The 22,269-nt window shown below is 44.6% G+C and overlaps 1 protein-coding gene across 1 annotated transcript in view; it reads left to right on the plus strand.

Moving 5' to 3' along the window:
* Positions 1 to 22,269, plus strand: part of ZSWIM6 (zinc finger SWIM-type containing 6) — a 225,961-nt gene that overhangs the window by 198,281 nt on the left and 5,411 nt on the right. Inside the window, exons 6-10 of the mRNA XM_075541070.1 lie at positions 5,927 to 6,103; positions 6,395 to 6,541; positions 12,516 to 12,662; positions 14,383 to 14,643; positions 17,821 to 17,956. Of these exons, the coding sequence (XP_075397185.1) occupies positions 5,927 to 6,103; positions 6,395 to 6,541; positions 12,516 to 12,662; positions 14,383 to 14,643; positions 17,821 to 17,956 (868 nt within the window). The remainder of the gene's footprint in view (positions 1 to 5,926; positions 6,104 to 6,394; positions 6,542 to 12,515; positions 12,663 to 14,382; positions 14,644 to 17,820; positions 17,957 to 22,269) is intronic.

Here is a 22,269-nt window from a genome sequence, read left to right on the forward strand (position 1 = left end):
TGGGCCGAGTTTGAGTGGAGTGGAGCTCTCCGTGTGTCCAAGAAAGACAGCCATTTCTATTACTCTATCAGGACTGGCCCAATGGAAAAGAGGTTCTGGGACTTGGGAAAGATGCTTGCCTGGCTCTGTTTATCTAGACATGTTTCCTTAGAAATTCAGTATTTGAAATTTGTCATATCTTTATTGCCCTTGATGATTTTATTTAACAGCCTCCAAGGAAATAGATTACCTTCATAACCTAATTGTATTTTCTTCTAGATGCTCAAAAACTTTAAGTTTTCTAATATTTATTCTATTTCATTGCTAGGAAAGAAATGTCTTATCTCACATGCATACATAGACCATCTCATAAATCCTCTTCTGCTTATTCTTGGCAGTTTTCTCTGCCCTTCATGCCCCACCACTTCTTTGAGAAGCCTCCCTAACCTTTATATTTTACCTTTTCCTGCCTTGTATTGCATTCCTCTTGGGTAAACCTGAGTGTTCTGTGAGCCTCAGGAAGGTGTTCTCCAGTAGTTCACCCTGCACCTCAACAGTGCGTTCCACTTAGCGCCTGACCCCCAGGGCAGGACGGCAACGCCTGGTTTTTGAGGGCAATCTTTATAGCTGCTGTGTCTGCAGGTTCCAGAGCTCCTGCCATTAACAACAAAAACAACAACCACATGCGAATCCACATTTTCTGGAAGCGTAGTAATTGTTGTTATTGTTTTTTTAATATATTAAAATAATAGCTAATACCTTACACCAAAAAGAACTTAAAAATGTCCTTCCTCATATACTTTTCTGAATTTCCCAGATATTCTTCAATCAACATGTGTTTGTATTAGATATCTTTAACTTTTTTTTAGCAATTCGTGTATTTATTATTTTTTAAAAATTGCTTGGTAATCATTGTTTATCTTAATGCAAAAATTTAATAGCTGTAGAAATGTAAAATAGAAAATGATCATGACTTCAACACCTAATTAAGTCAATGCTTCATTTGTACATTTTATCTCCTAGTCATGTTCCATGTACATGATCACTTTTTTATATTTCCTGTATTATTATTCACTTTTTGTTTTGTTTTGAATTGTGATTTGGGTGAAAGTTTACAGAGCAAATGTGTTTTCCATTCAATAGTTGCTGCACATTTTGTGGGGTGATACTGATTGAGATTCCCAGCACTCTTCATCTTTCCTCCCTGTATTTCCCATTTCCATCCATCACTCTTTCCTGTCCTTTTCTTTCTTAGGAGCTCTGTCTCTGGGTAAGTGCTACCCTTTGGATCACATGTGGTTGGCATTTCTCAGTAGTGCCTACCACGCTGGGGTTTTGTTTTTTATTAATTTTAACAATTTATTAGGGGCTCTTACAATTCTTATCACAGTTCATACATATACATACATCAATTGTATAAAGCACATCTGTACAGTCTTTGCCCTAATCATTTTTTTCTCCTCTTTTCTTTTTTTACATTTTATTAGGGACTCATACAACTCTTATCACCATCCATACATATACATACATCAATTGTATAAAGCACATCCATACATTCCCTGCCCCAATCATTCTCAAGGCATTTGCTCTCCACTTAAGTGCCTTGCATCAGGTCCTCTTTTTTTTTCCCCTCCCTCCCCTTTCCCCCCTCCCTCATGTGCCCTTGGTAATTTATACCTCGTTATTTTGTCATACCTTGCCCTATCCGGAGTCTCCCTCCCCCCCTTCTCTGCTGTCCCTCTCCCAGGGAAGAGGTCACATGTGGATCCTTGTAATCAGTTCCCCCTTTCCAACCCACTCACCCTCCACTCTCCCAGCATCGTCCCTCACACCCTTGGTCCTGAAGGTATCATCCACCCTGGATTCCCTGTACCTCCAGCCCTCATATGTACCAGTGTACAGCCTCTATCCTATCCAGCCCTGCAAGGTAGAATTCGGATCATGGTAGTTGGGGGGAGGAAGCATCCAGGATCTTGGGGAAAGCTGTGTTCTTCATCGGTACTACCTCGCACCCTAATTAACCCATCTCCTCTCCTAAACCCCTCTATGAGGGGATCTCCATTGGCCGACACTTGGGCCTTGGGTCTCCACTCTGCACTTCCCCCTTCATTTAATATGGTATATATATATATATATATATATATATATATATATATATATATATACACACACACATACACACACACACATATATATACACATACATACACACACTTATATCGTTGTTGTTTTTTTTTGCATGATGCCTTATACCTGGTCCCTTGGCACCTCGTGATCGCATTGGCCGGTGTGCTTCTTCCATGTGGGCTTATTTGCTTCTGAGCTAGATGGCCACTTGTTCACCTTCAAGCCTTTAAGACCCCAGACACTATCTCTTTTGATAGCCGGGCACCATCAGCTTTCTTCACCACATTTGCTTATGCACCCATTTGTCTTCAGCGGTCCTATCATGGAGGTGTGCAGTCAATGATATGATTTTTTGTTCTTTGATGCCTGGTAACTGATCCCTTTGGGACCACTCGATCACACAGGCTGGTGTGTTCTTCCATGTGGACTTTGTTGCTTCTGAGCTAGATGGCCGCTTGTTTATCTTCAAGCTTTTAAGACCCCAGTCACTATCTCTTTTGATAGCTGGCCACCATCAGCTTTCTTCACGACATTTACTTGTTCACCCACTTTGGCTCCAGCCGTTGTGTCGGGAGAGTGAGCATCATAGAGTTCCAACTTAATAAAAGAAGGTATTCATGCATTGAGGGAGTGTTTGAGTAGAGGCCCAAGGTCCTTCCGCCACCTTAATACTTAACCTATAAATATAGACACATCGATCTACTTCCCCATCTTCCTATATATATTTGCATGTACATGTCTTTGTCTAGACCTCCATGAATGCCCTTTGACTCCTAGCTCTTTCCTCCATCTCCCTTGACTTTTCTCCTGCCCTACTACCATGCTTCATTGCCACCTGGGCTAGAGTATACCTCTTCTCTAAGCAACCTTACCCTTGATCATTTCCCACCCACGCTGGTATTTTTATTCACCTTTTAGATCTATCATTAATCTGAGAACTGAGCCGCACGAATCAGTTTGGTTCCAGACTTAAAGGCTGTGTAAGCGCTGTGGTCTTGGGGTTTCAACAGTCTCTATGTGACCGGTACGCTTTGGTCTTTTCCATGATGTTGAGTTTTGTTCCACTTTTTCCCATTCTGTTGAGGCTCTCCTATTGTGATCCCGTCCAGAGCAGCCAGCAATGGTTGCCAGGCACCGTCGAGTTCTAGCTCAGGTACATTAGTCCTTTGAACTGATGGTTTTCTTAGACCTTGATGTCTTCACTCGTCTTTGCTCAAGACAGGGAAAAAAACAAAGAAAAGTTACACCTTTGAAGGTTGGTCACATCTACTAAAGTAGCATTTAGAGCATTGCTTTATGAACTGTTAGGCCAGTTGACCTTGGCGTCCCCCAAGACTAGAGGCCTGAGCTCCCAGGACCAGCAAGCGACTCGGTTCCTCGGGGTGTTTGTCTTTCACTGGGAAGTTTTCATAGCTTTTCTCTCTGTGTGCTCTACTGTATTCAAGGATTCCTTTGTCGCACATATACATACACATGTAGAAATAGCCTCTGTCAAACGTGTGTAGTCTCATTTGCCACACCTGTTCAACTTGAGTTGGGTCCACTAGCCTACATTTTAATTTAAACATTATTTTATGACTAGTTAGCCTTTTCTATTAGAATTGGTTACTATTCTTGCGAAGGGAACAAGTGTTAGCTCCTCCTGGCATGTGTCTGCCCCTTTTGCAGTCCTCAGGTCCTCATAGATAGGCATGTGAACCATTAAGGTATTTGCTGTTGTTCTTGTTAAGTGCAATTTTACTATACACTTTGTTTTTTATTACTGAAGCAACAGATGGTGAGCCAAGTCAACAATGAAGTCTTTAACTTACTACTTTAAAACACATGTAATAGTTGATTTTTTTTTAAAGTCACCTTTTAGTTTTAAAGAAAACCTGGTCTGGTAGTGCAATGATTTAAGCTTTGGGTTGCTAATCACAGGAACCGCGGTTCAAACCCACCAACTCTTCCGTGAGAGAAAGATGAGGCCGTCTGTAGTATAGTCTCTCACACCCTATCCAGCAAGGCTCCTCTGTCCTGTAGGGTCACTAAGTGTTAGAATTGACTTGAGAGCACCATTTAGTGTTTCTTTGTTTGTTGTGTCTGTGTTATTTTCATTTTAAATTCTGCTTCAGCAAAAACTCAATAAAATGACATAGCCAACTCAAAAATACTTGTTTGAGCACCGTGGCTTTGGAATGTTTGTTTTATTGACTATGAGAGTTCGTGGAGCCAGATTCTTATTGGTGGAAGGTATATTTATTCTGCTCAGAGAAGAGGCCAAGTGGATTTGGGTGACTCTTAAATGTAACTCTACCAATCCCGTTTGCGAAGTGTATACCTTTCTGCTGCCCTTCGGGTCTCTGGGTAAGAGTCATTACAAATACATCATGATTCATGCCTCGTAAATTAGCCATCATCCATCCATGCAGCTTGATGTGTCTCTCGTTCAATTTCATATAGCTTAATTTGACTTGAGACCAAACTTAACGTCACTCTCTGTTAAAAACATATCAAGAGCCATTCAAAATACTGAAATAGCTCTGAATGTGAAGTAGAAATGCCTATGTCTTGAATCCTGACAGCCACTGCCTGGTCATGTGACCATGGCAAGCTACCTCTCTTTCCGCCAGTTCCATCAGCAGACTAGGGAAGGTGGATTTGAATACCTATCTCTGATTCATTCCTCTTGATTCTGTTGTTCTCTGGTTTTGTGATTTCCCTTCTACCTCTGCTCAGTCAAAATGCCAGTGACCCGGAGATGAAACCCAGTCAGCGAAGGAAGTGCTAGTTTCTGGTCCTCGTTGAGCGAAGCCATGGGGCAGTGAAGGGCTTTCCCTGAGCTTAGTGAAGCACACATCACTAACAATCGCTGGTGCCTCTGCTTTTCAGTTGAGGCTGCCGCCAGGTTTCTTTCACAGCTCAAGGTTTAAGTGTGGAGTGTGGGGCCCATGGCTGGGAGTGAAGTGAGATTGGAGCCACTCTTACCTATAGGCACTGTGTAAGCCCAGACGTGAGTGTGAGAATATCCGTTATTCCCCAAACATTTCTTTTCTCCGTCAGGTCCTGAAACTTGAACCCTCTTTGGAGTGTCTGCTTCTGCTCCTTTGTGATGCCCTGGCATGCACTATGCTGGGACATCACCCCGGTCATGGAACCTGCTCAGGAGTCAGGAGGCAGCCTGTAGGTGCAAGGTAAGTGCGCTGGTTTGTTTTGTAGCTATGTTGTGTGGCTTTGTGAAATGTTAAATTTATGCATTTATGCCCTTTGGGATATACAGTGGAATTTAATCATTATATCCCAAGAAGCATAATAGTTTTAATTGTGCAAAACCGCACAATATAGTTAAAAAATACAACCAAAAGCACAACCCTTATGCATATCTTTAAAGGCTGACTGCATCTTCCTGGAAGGTTCCATGGCTGGTGTCGCCTCTCTTGCACAGTGTTTGTGAGAGCTGTCGATCCCATCAGGGCAGCCCATCGCAGCGCCTCCGAAGTGGGGAGCAGGGAGCTTTCCTGGGATCTATGTGCCGAGTACCTGCTTTGAGTGGTAGCTTGGCAGCTAGACTTGACGACTCTTTTCGCAGGATGCCTTTAAGCTTAGCTTTCATGGCTGCAGAGTGTTTGTGTTTGACAAAGCAAGAGAGTGAAAGAGCTCTTTGGGCTGACAGGCCTCCTAGTACTTAGGAAATGCGTGTATTCACCCCTCACCCTTCGGCTTCGGGGTGCAGGGCAATCTGTGTGGGTGTGATCGTGCGCATCTGGCCACAGAGTGGTGTGACTGATGTGCTCACATGTGAATGGTAGCTGACACGGCTTTCTGATTGTGGAACAAACAGATTCATCGAACAGGCCGCATCGGACCGTGTTCACCCGAGCCATCGAGGCCTGCGATCTCCACTGGCAGGACAGCCACTTGCAGCACATTATCAGCAGTGACCTATACACCAACTACTGTTACCATGACGACGCGGAAAACTCCCTCTTTGACGCCCGCGGGTGGCCCCTCTGGCATGGTAAGTGGCCAAACCGGAAAGACATTTCCCTGACTGACTTCTTTGTTGAGTTTCTATAGCATTATTGGAGCGGGAGGGGGAGCGTCCAGGGACTCAATGGGAGATGGGTGAATGCTTGGCAATAAGGGTTGAGTTATTCTGTGCCTTGTTTTTTCATTTAAATCCAAGTTCAGAATTGGTTTCTCATATCTTTTGTAATAGTATTTTGGGGGGGAAACAATGAGCTACCGAACCCTGGTTTTGTAACTCCATCTGACAGTGGCAACTTGCCCCCTTGACTCTCTGCCCTAGAACATGTCCCCACAGCCTGCGCGCGCGTGGACGCGCTACGTTCTCATGGGTACCCGCGAGAAGCGCTGCGGCTGGCCATTGCTATTGTTAACACGCTGAGGCGCCAGCAGCAGAAGCAGTTGGAAATGTTTCGAACCCAAAAAAAAGGTGCGTGTGAAGGCGTTTGTGTCACTCGATTGAGATGCTTGATAATGACGTCGCGGGGTTTGTGCTCTCCTGAAAGGAGCTGGCTGTTAAAAAGCGAAGCGATCGTGATGGCCTCGCTCACTACTCATTTAAAAATATTTCATAGCCGCTTTGTGGAAAATCATAGACTTTTCCCCTAGTTGAATGGTATAAAGAATAAGAGTTTTAAAAACTGCCTTACATTAGTTCATTTTGTAAAAAGAACGTTCTCCTATTGTTTGAATAGCAACTTAGCAAGTCCGAGAGAGAGAAGCTCTACTTTCCTTTGTTGATTCTGAATGTCAAGGCTCCAGGAGCAGTCAGCCTGGGTTGGAATCTTGGCTCTGAGCCCCAGCCAGTGGCCTCGGACAGTGACTGAGCCTGCCCGTGACTTAGATTCCTCATCTGTGGAGTGGGGCTGATTCGTGTGGGACCAACCTCCGTTGCAGAGATGAAACTAGTTCACTCCTATCAAGCACTGGGAGCAGTGAGTGGACCATGTAAGCTCCCCAAATATGTTCAGTGGTAATCATCTGCACCTCAGGATGTTGGCCGTCTATCAACTGACCAGCACAGAACTCATGGATTTTTCAAGTTCTCAAAGTGATGCTTGACAAGCTTACGACCAATAGAACTTGTTGAGTAGCCTGTGCTTATTTTTCAGTTTTTGAAATTTAGATAATTCACCGAGTCGGTGAGTCAGTGCGAGTCATGGTACTGTCCCACCCTATAAGACAGGGTACAACTGTGCCTGAGAGTATCCCGGACCGTAATTTTTAACAGGAGCAGAAAGCCCTGTCTTTCTTCCGGAATATTCAGATAAGCAATGCTAAATAATAGTATGGAGATTAGGTAAAAATTAATGTTAATAGGGTTCTAGTTCATACACGCAGGGTGTATGAAAATAAAATGTATTTAAACATGTCTCTGCAATCAGCGAATGGCTGGAGACAGTTTCTCTTTGGGAATACACTTCCCTTCGTCTCATTTTAGGGTGCCTTAAAAAAGGGTCCAAACAAACAGTGCCTTCTGAGGGTGTTGCTGGGCCAGTTCAGTTCAAACCAACCAACTCTCTGCCTCATAATGGCCTGTAAGACAAAGCAGCACTGCCCATGGGGGTTTCCAAGCCTAACGCTGCACCTGAGTAGAAAGCCTCATCTTCCTCCCAAGGAGCAGCTAGTCTTTCTCAGTTTGTGGTCAGCAGCGCAATGTAACCCAGCTCAATTCGCTTCAGAATTTTATGGCAGCTCCTTCTGGGATCCCCAAGGGGCAGGGTGCATCACAGGAGTTTATTAGGAAGACGTTTTAAAAAATAAATGGAAGACTCTGTTGGTGAGAAAAAGTCCAACAAAGTTAAACACAGTGTTGTTATTTTTCCCATTACAGCAATGCACTTGCTTGCTCTCCTAGAGTAACGAGGGCTGTCCCAAGAGCAGTTCAGTGGGAAACCTTACCCTCGCCTGGTCTTTCCCCTTCTGGCGGTTTGTTTTTCCTTCCTTCCTCTCTTCCTCCCTTCCCCCACACTCAGTGAGCGTTTTAAACGAATGCAGTTTGAGTCCCTTGTGAAAACCCGAATTGCTGTTTGACATGGTGCGATGTGGAGAGCACAGAGCTCTTCAGGGCAGGGCGGCTGTTGGCAGGTGCCATTGGGTAGGTGCTGACTCCTAGCCCCGCTGTATGACAGCAGGAATCACTGCCGTCCTCCCAGGCCTTGCTGCATTTCATCGCAGTTTCAGCTCTGGCCCCAGCTGCCCCTTATTCAGGGACCGCTCCCTCCAGGAACTTGTCCAAAGTACATGAGGAAAAGTCTTGTCATCCTTGCTTTCTGGCAGTCCATGGGACGTCCACTATGCGTCACCAGCACCGTCCTTCAAAGTCACGGTTCCTCTGTGGTCTTCCTCGTTCCGTGTCCAGCTTTGGCATGCATACGAGGTGGTGGAAAAGACCGTGGTGGGACACAATGTAGTCTCCCAAGTGGCACCTTTGCTTTTTAACACTTTAAAGAGGTAATTTTCAGTAGCTTTCCCCATGCAATATGCCATTGGATTTCATGAGTCCTGCTTCCATGGGCATTGATTGTGTGTATGTAAAACTAAGTCCTTGACAATTTCCATCTTGTCTTCATGTATCATGATGTTGCTGATTGGTCCAGTTGTGAGGATTTGGGTTTTCTTTGTATTGAGGTGTAGTCCGTATTGAAGCCTCTTGTTTTCGTTCTTCAAGTGCTTTAAGGCATCTTCATTTTCAGCACGCAAGGTTATGGCGTCTGCAGGTTAATGAAGAGGAGATAATTTGGATGTAAACACTTTCACATTTTGGTATTCTTGCTTAATAAAGGATTAAAACTTTTTTACATATCTATGGGTGCTAAAGGAGCCCTGGTGGCATAATGGTTGCACGTTGGGCTGCAGTCCGCATGGTTGGCAGTTCAAAACCACCAGCTTCTCTGAGGGAGAAAATTCTTTCTCTGTGGGAGAAAGACTGCGTTTCAACTCTTGTAAACAGTTCCAGTCTCAGAAACCCACAGGGGTCGCTTTGAATCAGCACTGACTCAAGCACAGTAAGTTTGGTTTTGGGTTTTGGTGAATGCTAAGGTTTATACTCCATGCATAAGGCCCATATAAGAAAAATGAATAATATATGTTTTTTTCTGATTAATCCACATACTTCCTTATTCCTTCTATATATACCAATGTATATGTATATATTTTTTCAATGTTTGTTGTAGATTTTACTGTCTTTGAGCTATTTCTGTATCCCGGGCCGAGGCCATTCTTAGACCCATTCCTCTTTCTCCCTACCTGCTGTGAAAGTCTATTTTAGATTGTTGCTGAAGTGACGCTGGCTATACTCATATTTATAAGAATAGGCTTCTATAGTTATACTCATGTTTCATGGCCAAAAATCGTTACCAAAATATCTTGTACATTTTCATTCAGTTTGGCTTGCTATGTCCGGTTCCTGATCCATTCATAAAACAATTTCCCTTTTTCATTAATTTCTTTTATTTCTGCTTTCTCACTAATGTTTTAAAATCAAGCTGTAAAGAAGGGGCACCGCGTGGCATTTGTAGTGTCTGTCAGTCCACAGGAGCTTGAGCGGATGCAGACACGGCGCTGCCCTTAGACATCGCTCTGGTTGTTCGAAAGAGGGGACCAGTGTTTTCTCCTCCTACTGGTTAAATAAACACGGAGGCGTAAAATGAAATGAAAAGATAAAAATCAAAATATGTAAACTTTATTTTTCAACATAAGCCTCATCAAGTTCAAGACACAGTGATCAACAGCCATTTTGTCCATTCTGATAGGATTGAGGATTCTGGGAATTTAACCTGCAAATTCAGTCTTTTTTCTGTTAGTAACTGAAGAAAAATGGGTGCCCTTTAAATATGTTTTAAGATTATGCAATAGAAATGCCAGAAGGAGCCTAGCCAGGGCAGCAAGTTGAATGCTTAATGATTTCCCATCAAAACTCTGCCAAAATTGCCCATGTCTGATGAGCGGAATGAATGTGGGGCAGTGTCCTGGTGAGAGGGACTCTCCGGTGAAACTTACCCGGGTGTTTTTCTGCTAAAGCTTTGGCAAATTTTCTGAAAACACTTCCCTAACAAGCAAAGGATACCATTTCTTAGCCCTTCCGAAGGTCAGCAAGCAGACTTCCTTGAGCATCCAGGAAACCCTTGCCATGACTTTTGCTCTTGACTCGCCAGTTTCTCTGTGACTGGACCCCTTCCGTCTCCTGGTAGCCCTTGCTTTGCTGCGCTTTGTCTTCAGGACTATACCGGCCAAGTCATGTTACATCTCGAGTTTCACTGCTCTGAAGAAATGCTCCAGGATCTTGATCCCACTTGTTTAAAATGTCCATTGACAGCTCTGCTCTTGTCTGCAGCGGATTCTCAGCAGTCACCCCAGCCACCCGCAGCAAGCTTGCTCAACTTTAATCTTCATTCACAATTGTGTAAGCTGAACCAGGTGGGGTGCTTGGGGGTGGCTTTTGTTTCTGTCCTTTTCTATTAGGGCACGAAGGAGGGTGAATAGCTCACTGGATGTGGATGCAGATACTTTGCCCCTGCAGGCTTCCTGGAGAACATCATTGTGTCCCTTCTTGAAAACAAGCCATCCATTTTTCAATGACTGATCTCCTTGGGGCATTGTCCCCATAAGCTTTTCACAAAGCATTAGTGATCTTACTGTTCTTTCACCCAAGCTTGCCATCAATTGGATGTCTATTCTTACATCAATTCAAACAGAATTCGCACGTTGCCCTGCTGGGCTCTTTACACACTGATGTCTTAGCCTACTTGGTGCCTCGACCAAGAATCTGTTCAAACATGGTGTGTCAGTCTGGGTACTTTGGAGAAACAAATTCACAGAAACTCGTATGTATAAGAGAGAGTTTTATATAAAGGGTAAGTGTGCATCAAGAAAACATCCCAACCTAGTGCTGCCCAAGCCCACAAGTCCAACATTAAACCATTAATCCAGATGTCTAACACCAATCCACAAAGTCTTCTTCCATCTCACAAAGCACATGCAATGACACCGACTGCAGAAGGAAAGCTGAGTCAGTGAATGTGTAAGCATCTCAGTGCTGGCAGGGATCTCCACACGGCTGCTCCAGCACCCAGGGCTGCATCAGGGTAGGTCCATGTGGCTTCTCCTCAGGGATGTCTTGCAGGAAGTCAGCCTTGCCAGCTGAAGCAGGGAACTGGCTAAGACAGCTGCACCCTGGTCCAACCATCAGAAAGCAAGAGACCCGAGAACTAGAAATGGCTCACTGAGCCATTTATCCCTCCACCCTTCAATTAACTCCTCATGTGTTTATCGACCAGGTTGGCACAATAAACTAACTACTTCACATGGCATACCAAGTTAGTGTGAGCTTTTTTGGGTGCAATGCAGTTTTTTAAATCCACATACAGCTTTTTAAAAATTTCTGTAAACTTTTAGAAAACTGCTCCTATGAAAGCTAGTGACAGAAATCCAAGTAATCCAAGACTCCAACTTACATAAATATGAATGCATTGTACCAGGCCATGTCTCATTTTTATGTCCTGATAGGTAGTAGTTCAAAACTGGAAGATTTCTGAGGGTACCTTTGATTTGTGGAATGACTCTTAAGCTATTTCTGAGCCTTCTTTCGTTGTATCTTTTATAGTGCATATGGATTATATCATATTTCCTTTAAGAAGTAGCTGCTTTTACTTATTTATTACTTTGGTAAGCACTTAGATATAAGATATTGCATTATTTACAACAATGGAATGAATCTTAAAACATTAAGTAGTTTAACTTAAGAACTTCAAAGTGCTAACATTCTGTGAAGGAAATGAATATATTCCATTCAAACTGTCCACTCCCTCCTTGCTCTCATTTCTCTTTCTGGCAAAGGTCTTCTCTGAGATGGCTTACAGGTCTACATTAAGGAAGATTGTGTAAGTCAATAGGGGGGTGAATTAATGATCTTCATTTGGGAGTCCTAGTCTACCTCAGGCTACAGCTGACCCCGGGTCCCCAGTTTAGATGGCGCAGTGAGTAAGATACCTCTGAGAGACATTTTCTTAGTGCAGTTGCAGAGTTATCCAGTAGACAGGCCTTCCTTTTCCTTGATGCCGTCACTCCTAGGGGAAAAGGAGACTTGCCCCTGGCTCCTCAGGTAAAATTTTGCAATGCACTTTCCGCATGCTAAAGGGTTCTGGTAGTGTAGGATGAATGTCAACTCAGTACCCTGGACACGAGAATGAGCTAAATTTTGGGGAGCTCTACTGGGAGTTTCAAACTGTTTATACTGACTGAAGTGTGTTCATTTAGAATTCCAACAGTTCATAAATTGGAAATCAAGTATGCCTTTTTGGTTTTGCACCTTTACTAATTATAGTTCATTTTTTTGAATACATGTTCACGCTTCTTCTCTCCCTTCTCCACTCTTCTCATCTTTCCGATCCATTGCTTCACAGAGCTGCTCCACAAGAGCATAACCTCAGTCACCAACCTGGAAGGCTGGGTCGGGCACCCTTTGGACCCCGTCGGCACTCTCTTCAGCAGTCTTATGGAAGCCTGCCACCTGGGTGAGGAAAGCTTCTCCGGTTTCTCAGATTTTACAGGTGAGACCAGCAGCGTGTGTCTCCTGTGCTCTGCTCGTCCGAGCGTCTGCCTGGGGTGGGTCACGGTTGTCTCCAGTTTGTCTCACCGATCCGTGTCATTAACGGCCCTCCCACAGACACGGGTGCTCACCTGGGCTTCAGGCAGGCACCTGCAAGCTGGGAAAAGCTGGCAGGCTGTCAGGAACCTTGAAAATATTTAGTTCCTTGTAACCAGTGCTCAGTCTAAGAATTTATTCGCATGTATGACTGTTTTCTAGTACAAAGATAAAGATGTGCCTGATAGCACTCAAAGTCCCACTTTTTAGTTTTTCTGAGTTGCCTTTAGATGACAAGTGGCTCGTCACTTGTAATTTTAGTCATTTTAGACTACCTCAAGGAGAACATTTACCTCAAAACCCAAACCAGCCAAACTGATGGTCATCGAGGCAATTTTGACTTGCCACAGCTGTAGGTTTTCTAAGGCTGTCACCCTTCAGAAGGGACGGCCCCACCTTTCTCCTGCGCAGTGGCCGGTGAGTTCAAACCGCCAACCTTCCAGGTAGCTGCTGGGCACTTTGCCCAGTGTGCCGCTTGGTCCCAATGAGAACTGGTTTCTCTATATCACACTTTGCTTGAAAGCAGGGCTTTGCGATTGCGCTTTGAGCCCTTGCGACAGAAGAGCCCTCGGATGGCTTCCTCGGGCCTTGAGGAAGGTGAAGCAGCGAGAAAGGCTGCTGGCTCTGCTGCTTCCTTGGTGGAGGAGGGCGGGGGTGGAGGGCGTATGCTGTACCCCCTTCCCCTTTCATTGACCGGCTTTAAGGGACTGTGGATGACCCACACTGTCAGGAAGTCAGAGTTATGACTCAGACACTTGCTTGCTTTGGGAGTTTGATGGTTGGAGTCTGCTGTAATTTCTGAGATGCCCTGTAGCAGAGGCAGAACCATTCCCAAAGGATCATTCCCACTGGTGCACTGACGACTCTCCTCAACATTGTCATAAACGTATGGAAACTTTGTTTTTTAAGTTATTGTTGCCATCATTGTGAAGCCTTAACATTACATAACTCATTTTTTCCACTTTTAATGGTTTTCTCTTTTAGATTCTCACAGTTTTCTTTGGCAATTCATTTTCAGTTGGAGAGAAATATTCATAGTACAGTTGGCTCTTAAACAAGATGGAGACCAAGTGAAACATCTGTCTCTAATGTACAGATGACCCCTGAGCGACTTGGGTGTGAACTGCAGGTGGGGGTGGGCACTGCTGGTGCGGGGGCGCACGGGTTGGCAAGTGCCTACTTACAGCATCACTCGGCACTAAGCACCTTCTTGTTAGCAGTTTGATTCTCCACTAACTTCTAGCCCCTCATCTTTCCATCTCCCCGCACCACCCAGCTGGAGAGAGACACTTCTCACTGGGAGGTGGGAAGTGCCAAGAGGCATTTTGAGAAGATACTGGCAACACACGAGCTCACCACCATAGCTCTAGGAAAAAGAAACTCTTGAGGAGAAGTGGGCCCATGCAGTTCCAACCCAGTGACTCGAGTCAACCGTAGTTGCCCCTCAAAACATACACCTTCAGTGTGGTCAGTCTTTAAAGACCGTGAAACGCTGCCCTGGAACCCGAGAAAGCTGGTTGCCGGCCTCCTGCAAATGAATGCTTGAGTTAGCACTGTTGGTAGAGTACGCACTTGTACTTGCAACTGTAGTTTCTGAGCTCTGGTTTCTTTGTGGCATCTTACAGAGAACATGGGACAGTGCAAGTCTGTGGAATTCCAGCATCTCCCTGCACACAAGTTCTTAGAAGAAGGGGAATCCTATTTAACACTGGCTGTGGAAGTGGCCCTGATTGGGCTGGGACAGCAGCGGATCATGCCCGATGGGCTGTACACCCAAGAAAAAGTTTGCCGAAATGAGGAACAGCTCATTTCTAAGCTTCAGGAAATTGAATTGGATGACACACTGGTGAAAATTTTTCGCAAGCAAGCTGTCTTCCTATTAGAAGGTAGTTCGATAAAGACGTTCCCTTCTTTATCTGATCTCATTCATTTGCCAGTATTTCTGAAGTCAGGACTACTGGTAGCTGTCCTGATGGTATGGTGACTGCGTGTTAAAGGCGTGTTTGGTATCACTTAATAAAAAGGTGCGGCTGTTTGGATTTGTGTCATTTTATTTGGGTGGGTCCACAGAAGAGGCTGTTAGAAATCAACTCCATTGGAGGCCACACGCTTTTGAAAAGGACCCGTGTGTCCTGAGCGACTTAGTGAGTTACTGCTGGTGGCCGTGTACCCATTTGCTTGATCAGTTAAATAATAAAATTGAAATTGTTTGGCATGCCTCTGAATGACTGGCTATTCCTCATCTGGATTTTGAAAATATCATTTGCACACACTGACAAATACAGAGGGCCGCAGGAGCAAATTTCCACTGCACGGTCTGAATATTCCAGAGTGTTCTTTAAACATAGAATCACAAAGTAAGATGTTCAGAGAATTTCTAAGACAAAGTAATTTTCTTTTGGTAAGGTCAGGATTTAAAAGGCCTAACAAATTTTGGCTGGCATTTTTCAGAGGTTTTATGACCTGGAATTGTTACTGTAATACTCTTGATTTTTTTTTGTAAATTCATATGTGATTGATGAAATTGCTTGTAGCTCTCAAGTACATACATGTTGCTATTACAGAATTGGTCACATGATTGATAGGCTTAGACAGGGTTCCATATGAGGAAGGGATTTAGTGGGGAGGGTCTTTAGAAACCACTGTTTGTTACAAATTGAAACTATATAAAAGAAAATATTTTGTTCAATTATATTATGCATTCATACATTTTAAAAATGCAGTTGGAAAGGAAAATGCTCTGAAGGTAAACTTCATTATTAGCATATTTAATTTTGGTAAAAATTCCAGTGAACTTTAGAAAGACTGCCTTAGCTTTTGTTTCCCTTCTAGTTTTATAAACTCATTCTGACCAATTTCAACAGTGAGCTTGCGTCTGCAGTTAGTTTTCTTTCGCTTTCAGCCCATATAATTTCTTTTAAAGTAAACAGTACCCTCCATCACAAACCTTTGTTGATGCTCTGTCACTGGCCTCTACTGTCGAGCTTGTAGTGTCCATTGGCTGAGTGCCAGGAATAGTGTCTCCTGTCTGTTTACCAGGGCACTTCTTCAACGTGTCTTCATGCTCACTACTCATGAGTACAGGCTGACTTGGTCTTAAGTCTGTGACCAGTCCCTTCTTCCCCATTCAGCGTGTTTGTCAGAACCAGGCTGGTCAGGAGTGCATGGGCTCATCCCCAGTCCCTCTCCTCCTGGCCTGGCAGGACCGAGGGGCAGGGCAGGAGGCAGTCCCCAGAGAAGGTGAGGGGCCATCTCCAGGCACTCCAGAAGAGAAGACCTCTGGTTTCTTATGCAAGGACACTCTTTACGAATCTCAAGAAGAAATGGCTCAGCTGACCCAGGGGTCCATGCTGTTTAGTATTCGTCTTTCCTGGCCATCGTGGCAGCTGGTGGCAGAGTGGAAAAGCACCTCTGGAGAAACTGTCCAATTCCAGTTTTTCATTGTTCCATTCACAGAGGACACTGACTTAATCCACAAATAACTTTGTGATTTTACTGGTTCTTTGCCCTGCACTTCCCTAGTTGGAACATGTCGTAGTAACGTGCTGATGATGCAGTGGGACCTGGGTGGGGCCTATTAAGTACAAGACCTAGGGGCTTCCAAAAAATTGGTGGAGAAGTGGAATTTTTTACCCACGAACTTTTTGAAGCCTCCCTCATAGAAAACTTCAGGGCTTAAAGGAAATACTGAAACAATGAAGAATATAGATAATCTACTAATTGATTGGTAAATAAAGGAGTGTCAGCAACCATTGAAAAATTAAAACATTTTAAAATGTCTTAAGGGAAAAGATGAATAAATTTGGCCAAGTTAGAAATCTAGGGTATGTTTTAATTTCCCCGAGTTTTGAAAGATTATAATAAGTTGTTTATATGATTTTTTTAAAGTACTTAATAGTTAATAGTTCAAAAACACTGTGAAATATATCCAATTTTAAACTTGCCTCCATTAAAATAATCTAAAAAGCTTCAAAATCTTCCTTTGTGGCTAGTTCATTCGTTCCTCTTACTACGTCTCAGGAACTTGCTTTCTAAAGTCTCTTCAGAGCCTGTCTTCATGGAGAACAAGCACATTCTGTCCTCTGAGTAGTCACGCCAGGGTTCAGAATTCAAGAAATCACGAAACAGATGTTACCCAAAGGTGACACGGAAACTCATTTACAGTAGCGAAACTTCCAAGTAGCTCAGCGGAAAGTGGTTGAACTTACCCACTGTGTTTCCTCTCAGAAATGATTTTAAAAGGCCCTTTGCCCTTCTCGGTGTTCAGAGCTCGCAGAGGGGAGTCGGCACTGCCACCGTGGCTTGTAATCTACTAAGAAATGAAGTTTGACAGCTTACATGTAATTTAGCTTTAGAAATTGGCCTTCAGGTGCCCAGAGTGTGGTGGGTTTCCAGTTACTTTAAGTGTTTGTCTTTTGTCTGTGTGAGGGTAACATGATAACTGTAATGTTGTTAGGAATCGCTTTCCAGGAATCAATGTACGTCTGTGTTTCTGCCTGATGCAAAGGACCCTGTTGAATATCTCTGTGATGAGCACTGAGGTTTAGGCCCCCCCCAACACACACACACACACACACACACACTTTTCATTCCAGGCCCCCAGGCAGCGCGTGCGCTGGAACCTGGAGGCTCTCGGCTCTGCCCCTCAGACTGCTGGGGTCCGAGGCCAGGGGCAGAGCTGCGGAGTCCCCTGGGCCTTGGGAAAGTGGATGCTGAGAGGCCACACATTTTGAAAGGGAGGTTCCTTCAGCTCAATGAGATGTGATGCTTGGGAGAGTTTCTTTCTCCCACAAACAATGGTGATGTACAAAAGCTGGGCCCCTGGCCCCGTGGTTCCCATCGGAGCCGCACTACAAGGGCAGGGTGCTCCTCAAGTGAAAACTCTACTGGATTTGGATTTTGTACCCTGAGAGTTGTCTCCCTTTCTGCTTTGTCACTTAGAGTCTAAGCTAGATGGACTTGTGTATGCTATAACTTTACATCTAAATTTTTAAAACATACTTTTCAAGAAGTGTTAGTTCATTTTATAGGAATTTTAAAATGTATATGCTCTCTTCCCACAGCCGGACCATATAGTGGTTTAGGCGAAGTCATCCACCGGGAGAGCGTTCCAATGCACACATTTGCCAAGTCTCTCTTCACCTCTCTCCTACCTCACGATGCTGAATTGGCATACAAAATTGCACTGAGAGCAATGCGGTACGTATTCACAGCCCAGCTGGGCAGAGGCAGTCCCAGTTCCCCATTGGGAAGATAGCTTTTCACTGATTTCTTCATGTTTCTTGTAGGCAGCAGGGTTTTCCCTATTTCTGCTTCTTGGATGGCTGTCATGGGTGTGTTTGTTGGCTGGGTCTGGTTCTGACTTAAAGGAAGGGAAGAACTGTACCCCGGACTGCTGTCACACCCACGCATCATGGTCCCACATTTCTTCTTTTTTTAAAAAATTCCCCCCCCCCCACATTTCTTCTTAAAGCTAGACTTTAGACCAGGTCTAGGCCCCTTTAATCACCAGGCGGCAACAACAGTTGGGACCATACTTGTGTACACTTTCAAAATAAGGAGGGGGCGGTGATTAAATCCACTCAGCTGAGTGTAAGAGACGGGAGTTCCATCACTCCTGCTGCAATTCTACATCCCCCCAATAAAGCAGGAGGGCCCTGGGATCCCTGAGAGCCCCCGTGATCCGCGTGTGGACAGGAGAAGAGGCGCATGCTCACGGTGTTGAGGTGCCCCTTCCCGTCGTTGGCCAGGTGGGCTCCCCTTCGCCCCAGCACGTGCTAGCTGCCGCCACTGCTCACCGCCTTGCTTTCACTTTCCTCTTGAGTCATTTTACCAGATCTTTGAATTTAAGGGACTATTTTGTAATGAGTTGAAGCTTTTATCGTTTTCTATCTCGTAATTTTTCAAGCAGCAAGAATCTGAAGTAGCAAATTAACTTTTCGTAAACATTAGGGTTGGTTTCTGTTTTGTTTTTTAAGTTAGTAATGTATCCATACATTTCTAAGAGAAGATGCGATTGGACCCCATGATTTAGGGTCCTTGATGAGTCGGCGGGATGAGTGCGGCCCTACCCGGACTTGAGAGGTCCCCGGGAGTCAGACTGAACTCAGGGGCAACTTGTTTTTCATAGTCATGTCCGGATGAGCCGTGTGTAGCTCTCCAGGCTTGAGTCTGGGCGAGAGTTGTGTGGTCCCATAGGAAACTTTTTATCAAGGATGCTATCTTGAGATTATTACAGTAGATTAAAAAGCTACATCTTTGCCTCTGTATTATCACAGCCCAGCATTTTCTCTGTTCTTCCGGGAAGTAATGCGTGTAGCATAATCTGTCAGGAGATCTTTTATGCAGTGAGAGGGTGAGGGAGTGTGTGTGTCATAATGGGTTTAAAGGCCGACCACCTGTAATCGGATCTGCTTCCTTTGGCACCAAGAGGCCACATGGACTGATCACAGAAACCTCACAAGTCATACCCTTTGTCTGTTTATTTGTTTGTTTTTTAATACAAAAAAAATTAATGAACATGAAGCCAAGTCCCCACCCCTATACTGCTCCCTGTATTTCAGTGCTCCATTCTATAGTAACAGATTCCTCGGTCTGGGTTTTGGAAAATGGCATGAATGTTGCCTGATCTCAAGCCAGTCGGGAGCGTTTTGCCCTGTTTTAAAGGGAAGGACACTGATGTTCTGATGCCACCAGGTGAACTTTCAAGCCGCAGAAAGGAGGTTTCTCTGTGCCTCTGGCTTAGTTAAGGGTATCTTATCCTGTGGAGAAGCTTGCCTTCCTGACCACCATAAACTCATTTCTAGCAATCCTGGGTTGTTGCCAAGGCCGATTCGCCATGGGGCTATAGAGCAGGACACAGGGAACACCCTTCCTGGTCTCTCCGCCGTTAGCCAGCCCCGTCCCAGCTAGACGCCCATTTCGAGCTGCCATGGGAGGGGGTGAGGTGACCAGGAGAGATGCTCAAGGCAGCCAGGGAGAAAGGTGGGGAAAGAGACCCAGCTTGCTTGCTCCCCATCCTTCCAAATGGGGACGCTGAGCAAGGCTGCCTGTAGCACTTGGCTTCTCTTCTTCCTGGGCATGTTGACTGATGTTCTCTACTGCCTTGATGGCCAAATGTGCCTGTGAATGCAGAAACATTTAGAGTTATTTTTAAAAAGCTAAATAACCACTGCGCCAAAATCCTTGTCACTTAATTGCCCACCTTACTGTCCTCTAATGGGAGTCAACCTTTCTCCTTAACTTAAAGGAGAAAAGGCAGTGGGGCCTCTGGCTTAGCAGCACAGTAACTGCTTGTGGGTGAGCCTCAGGGCCTCGTTGCCAGATCCAGCAGCTAGATCCCCAGCTCTGAGCATGTGGTCCCTAAGCTGGCCTGGTTGGCATTTTGATGATTGTTACAGGAGTTGTTTCTGGGGTCTTTCCTCTCATAATCTCGTTGCCTGGAATTTATCTTTGGAAGAGGTCGTTGTTGATGTGTCTCCTTTTTGAGCATGTTTTTATGCTCATCAGCATACTCTTAATTCCAGTCACACAGATAGAAATCAGAAATCACCCCAATTTTTGCAGAACTATCAAGAGACAAGACACTTTGCCAATGGAGTTAATCATCTCTGGCATGATTCATGGGGCATATTCAAACTTCAAATTCCTGAAGTCATAAGAAACTAATTCTGCAGCAAGAGAAAACATAAATGGAAGAGAGGTCATTTTTTAAAAATTACATCTCTTGTTTTTTGTATTAATAACTAAGCTTCAGGGAACAACGAGTAGTTCAAAACCAGTGGCAGGGAGGGGCTGGGAGGACTGGTATGGAGTGACCAAGGGTAAGGTAACTGAGAGGAATTACTGAAACCAGAATGAAGGCTGAACATGGTAGTGGGACAGGAGGAAAGTGTAAGGAAATAGAGGAAAGGAGTAGGAGGCAAAGGGCATACATAGAGGCCTAAATACAGACATGTACATATGTAAATACATTTATGATTATGGGGGAAATAGACCTATGTGAATATATTTATAAGTTTAGTATTAGGGTAGCAGGTGGACATTGGGCCTCCTTGCGTGCATTCCCTTAATACAAGAGCACCTTGCTCAGCTAAACGGTCATTCCATGATACCCACCTTCCCGACATGATTGCTGAAGACAAACGGGTGCATAAGCAAACATGCTGAAGAAAGCTGATGGTGCCCGGCTATCAAAAGATATAGCATCTGGGGTCTTAAAGCCTTGAAGGCAAACACGCGGCCATGTAGCTTGGAAACAACAAAGCCCACAGAGAAGAAGCACACGAGCCTGTGTGATTACGAAGTATTGAAGAGACCAGGTAGCAGACACCAAAGAACAAAAACCATCATTGTGTGATCACCTTCCCCACATAACCGCTGAAGATGAATGCGTGCATAAGTAAGTGTGGTGAAGAAGGCTGATGGTGCCCGGCTATAGAGAGATATAGTGTCTGAGGTCTTAAAGGCTTGAAGGTAAACAAGTAGCCATTTAGCCCAGAAGCAACAAAGCCCACATGGAAGTAGCACACCAACATGTGTGATCTTGAAGGGCCAAGGGGACCAGGTTTCAAGCACCAAAGGCGGGGGTTGGGGGGGGTGGGGACGAGGGGAGTGCGTGATGGGGACCCAATGCCCATCTGTAGACAACTGGACATTCCTTGCAGAGGGGTAGTGGGGAGGAGATGAGTCACTCAGGGTTCACTGTAGCAATAATGTAACTCACAACCTTCCTCTAGTTCTTAAACACTTCCTCCCTCCAACTATCATGATACCAATTCTACCTTGCAAACTTGGTCAGACCAGAGGTTGCACAGAAGTACAGATGGGAACTGGAAACACAGGGAATCCAGGACAGATGAACCCCTCAGGACCAGTGGTGAGAATGGCAATACCTGGAGGGAAGTAGGTGTAGAAAGGGGGAACCGATCACAAGGATCTACATATAACCTCCTCCCTGGGGGGTGGGCAACAGAAAAGTGGGTGAAGGGAGACACCGGGCAGTGTAAGATAAGATCAAATAACAATTTATAAATTATCAAGGGTTCATGAGGGAGAGAGAGGGGAAAATGAGCTGGTTCCAGGCACCCAAGCGGGAAGTGAGTTTCGAGAATGATGAAGGCAACGAATGTGTAAGTGTGCTTTACACAATTGCTGTGTGTGTGGGCTGTGGTAAGCGTTGTATGAGCCCCAATAAAATGATTTCTTTAAAAAGACTTTCAGGGAAGGGCTCAAGTAGAAAGAAAATGTATTGAGGATGATGGCAACAAATGTACTTGACACGATGGATGGATGGATTGTGATCAGAGTTGTATGAACCGCGAATAAAATGATTTTTAAAAAAACTAAGCTTCATCGCAGCCATCCTCTGAGCCCTGGCTGTTTTCTCAGTCTTAAATATTCCCTATCAGTTGCTGTTGATTTTCATTTTTTAACAGACGGTAAGCATCAGGACTTGTTTCACAGTTCTTCAATGTTCCATATCTTAATTTCCCTGAAGATTGCAAATTTCT

The sequence above is a fragment of the Tenrec ecaudatus genome, chromosome 2, assembly GCF_050624435.1.
Source record: "Tenrec ecaudatus isolate mTenEca1 chromosome 2, mTenEca1.hap1, whole genome shotgun sequence".
NCBI classification, from domain to species: domain Eukaryota; kingdom Metazoa; phylum Chordata; class Mammalia; order Afrosoricida; family Tenrecidae; genus Tenrec; species Tenrec ecaudatus.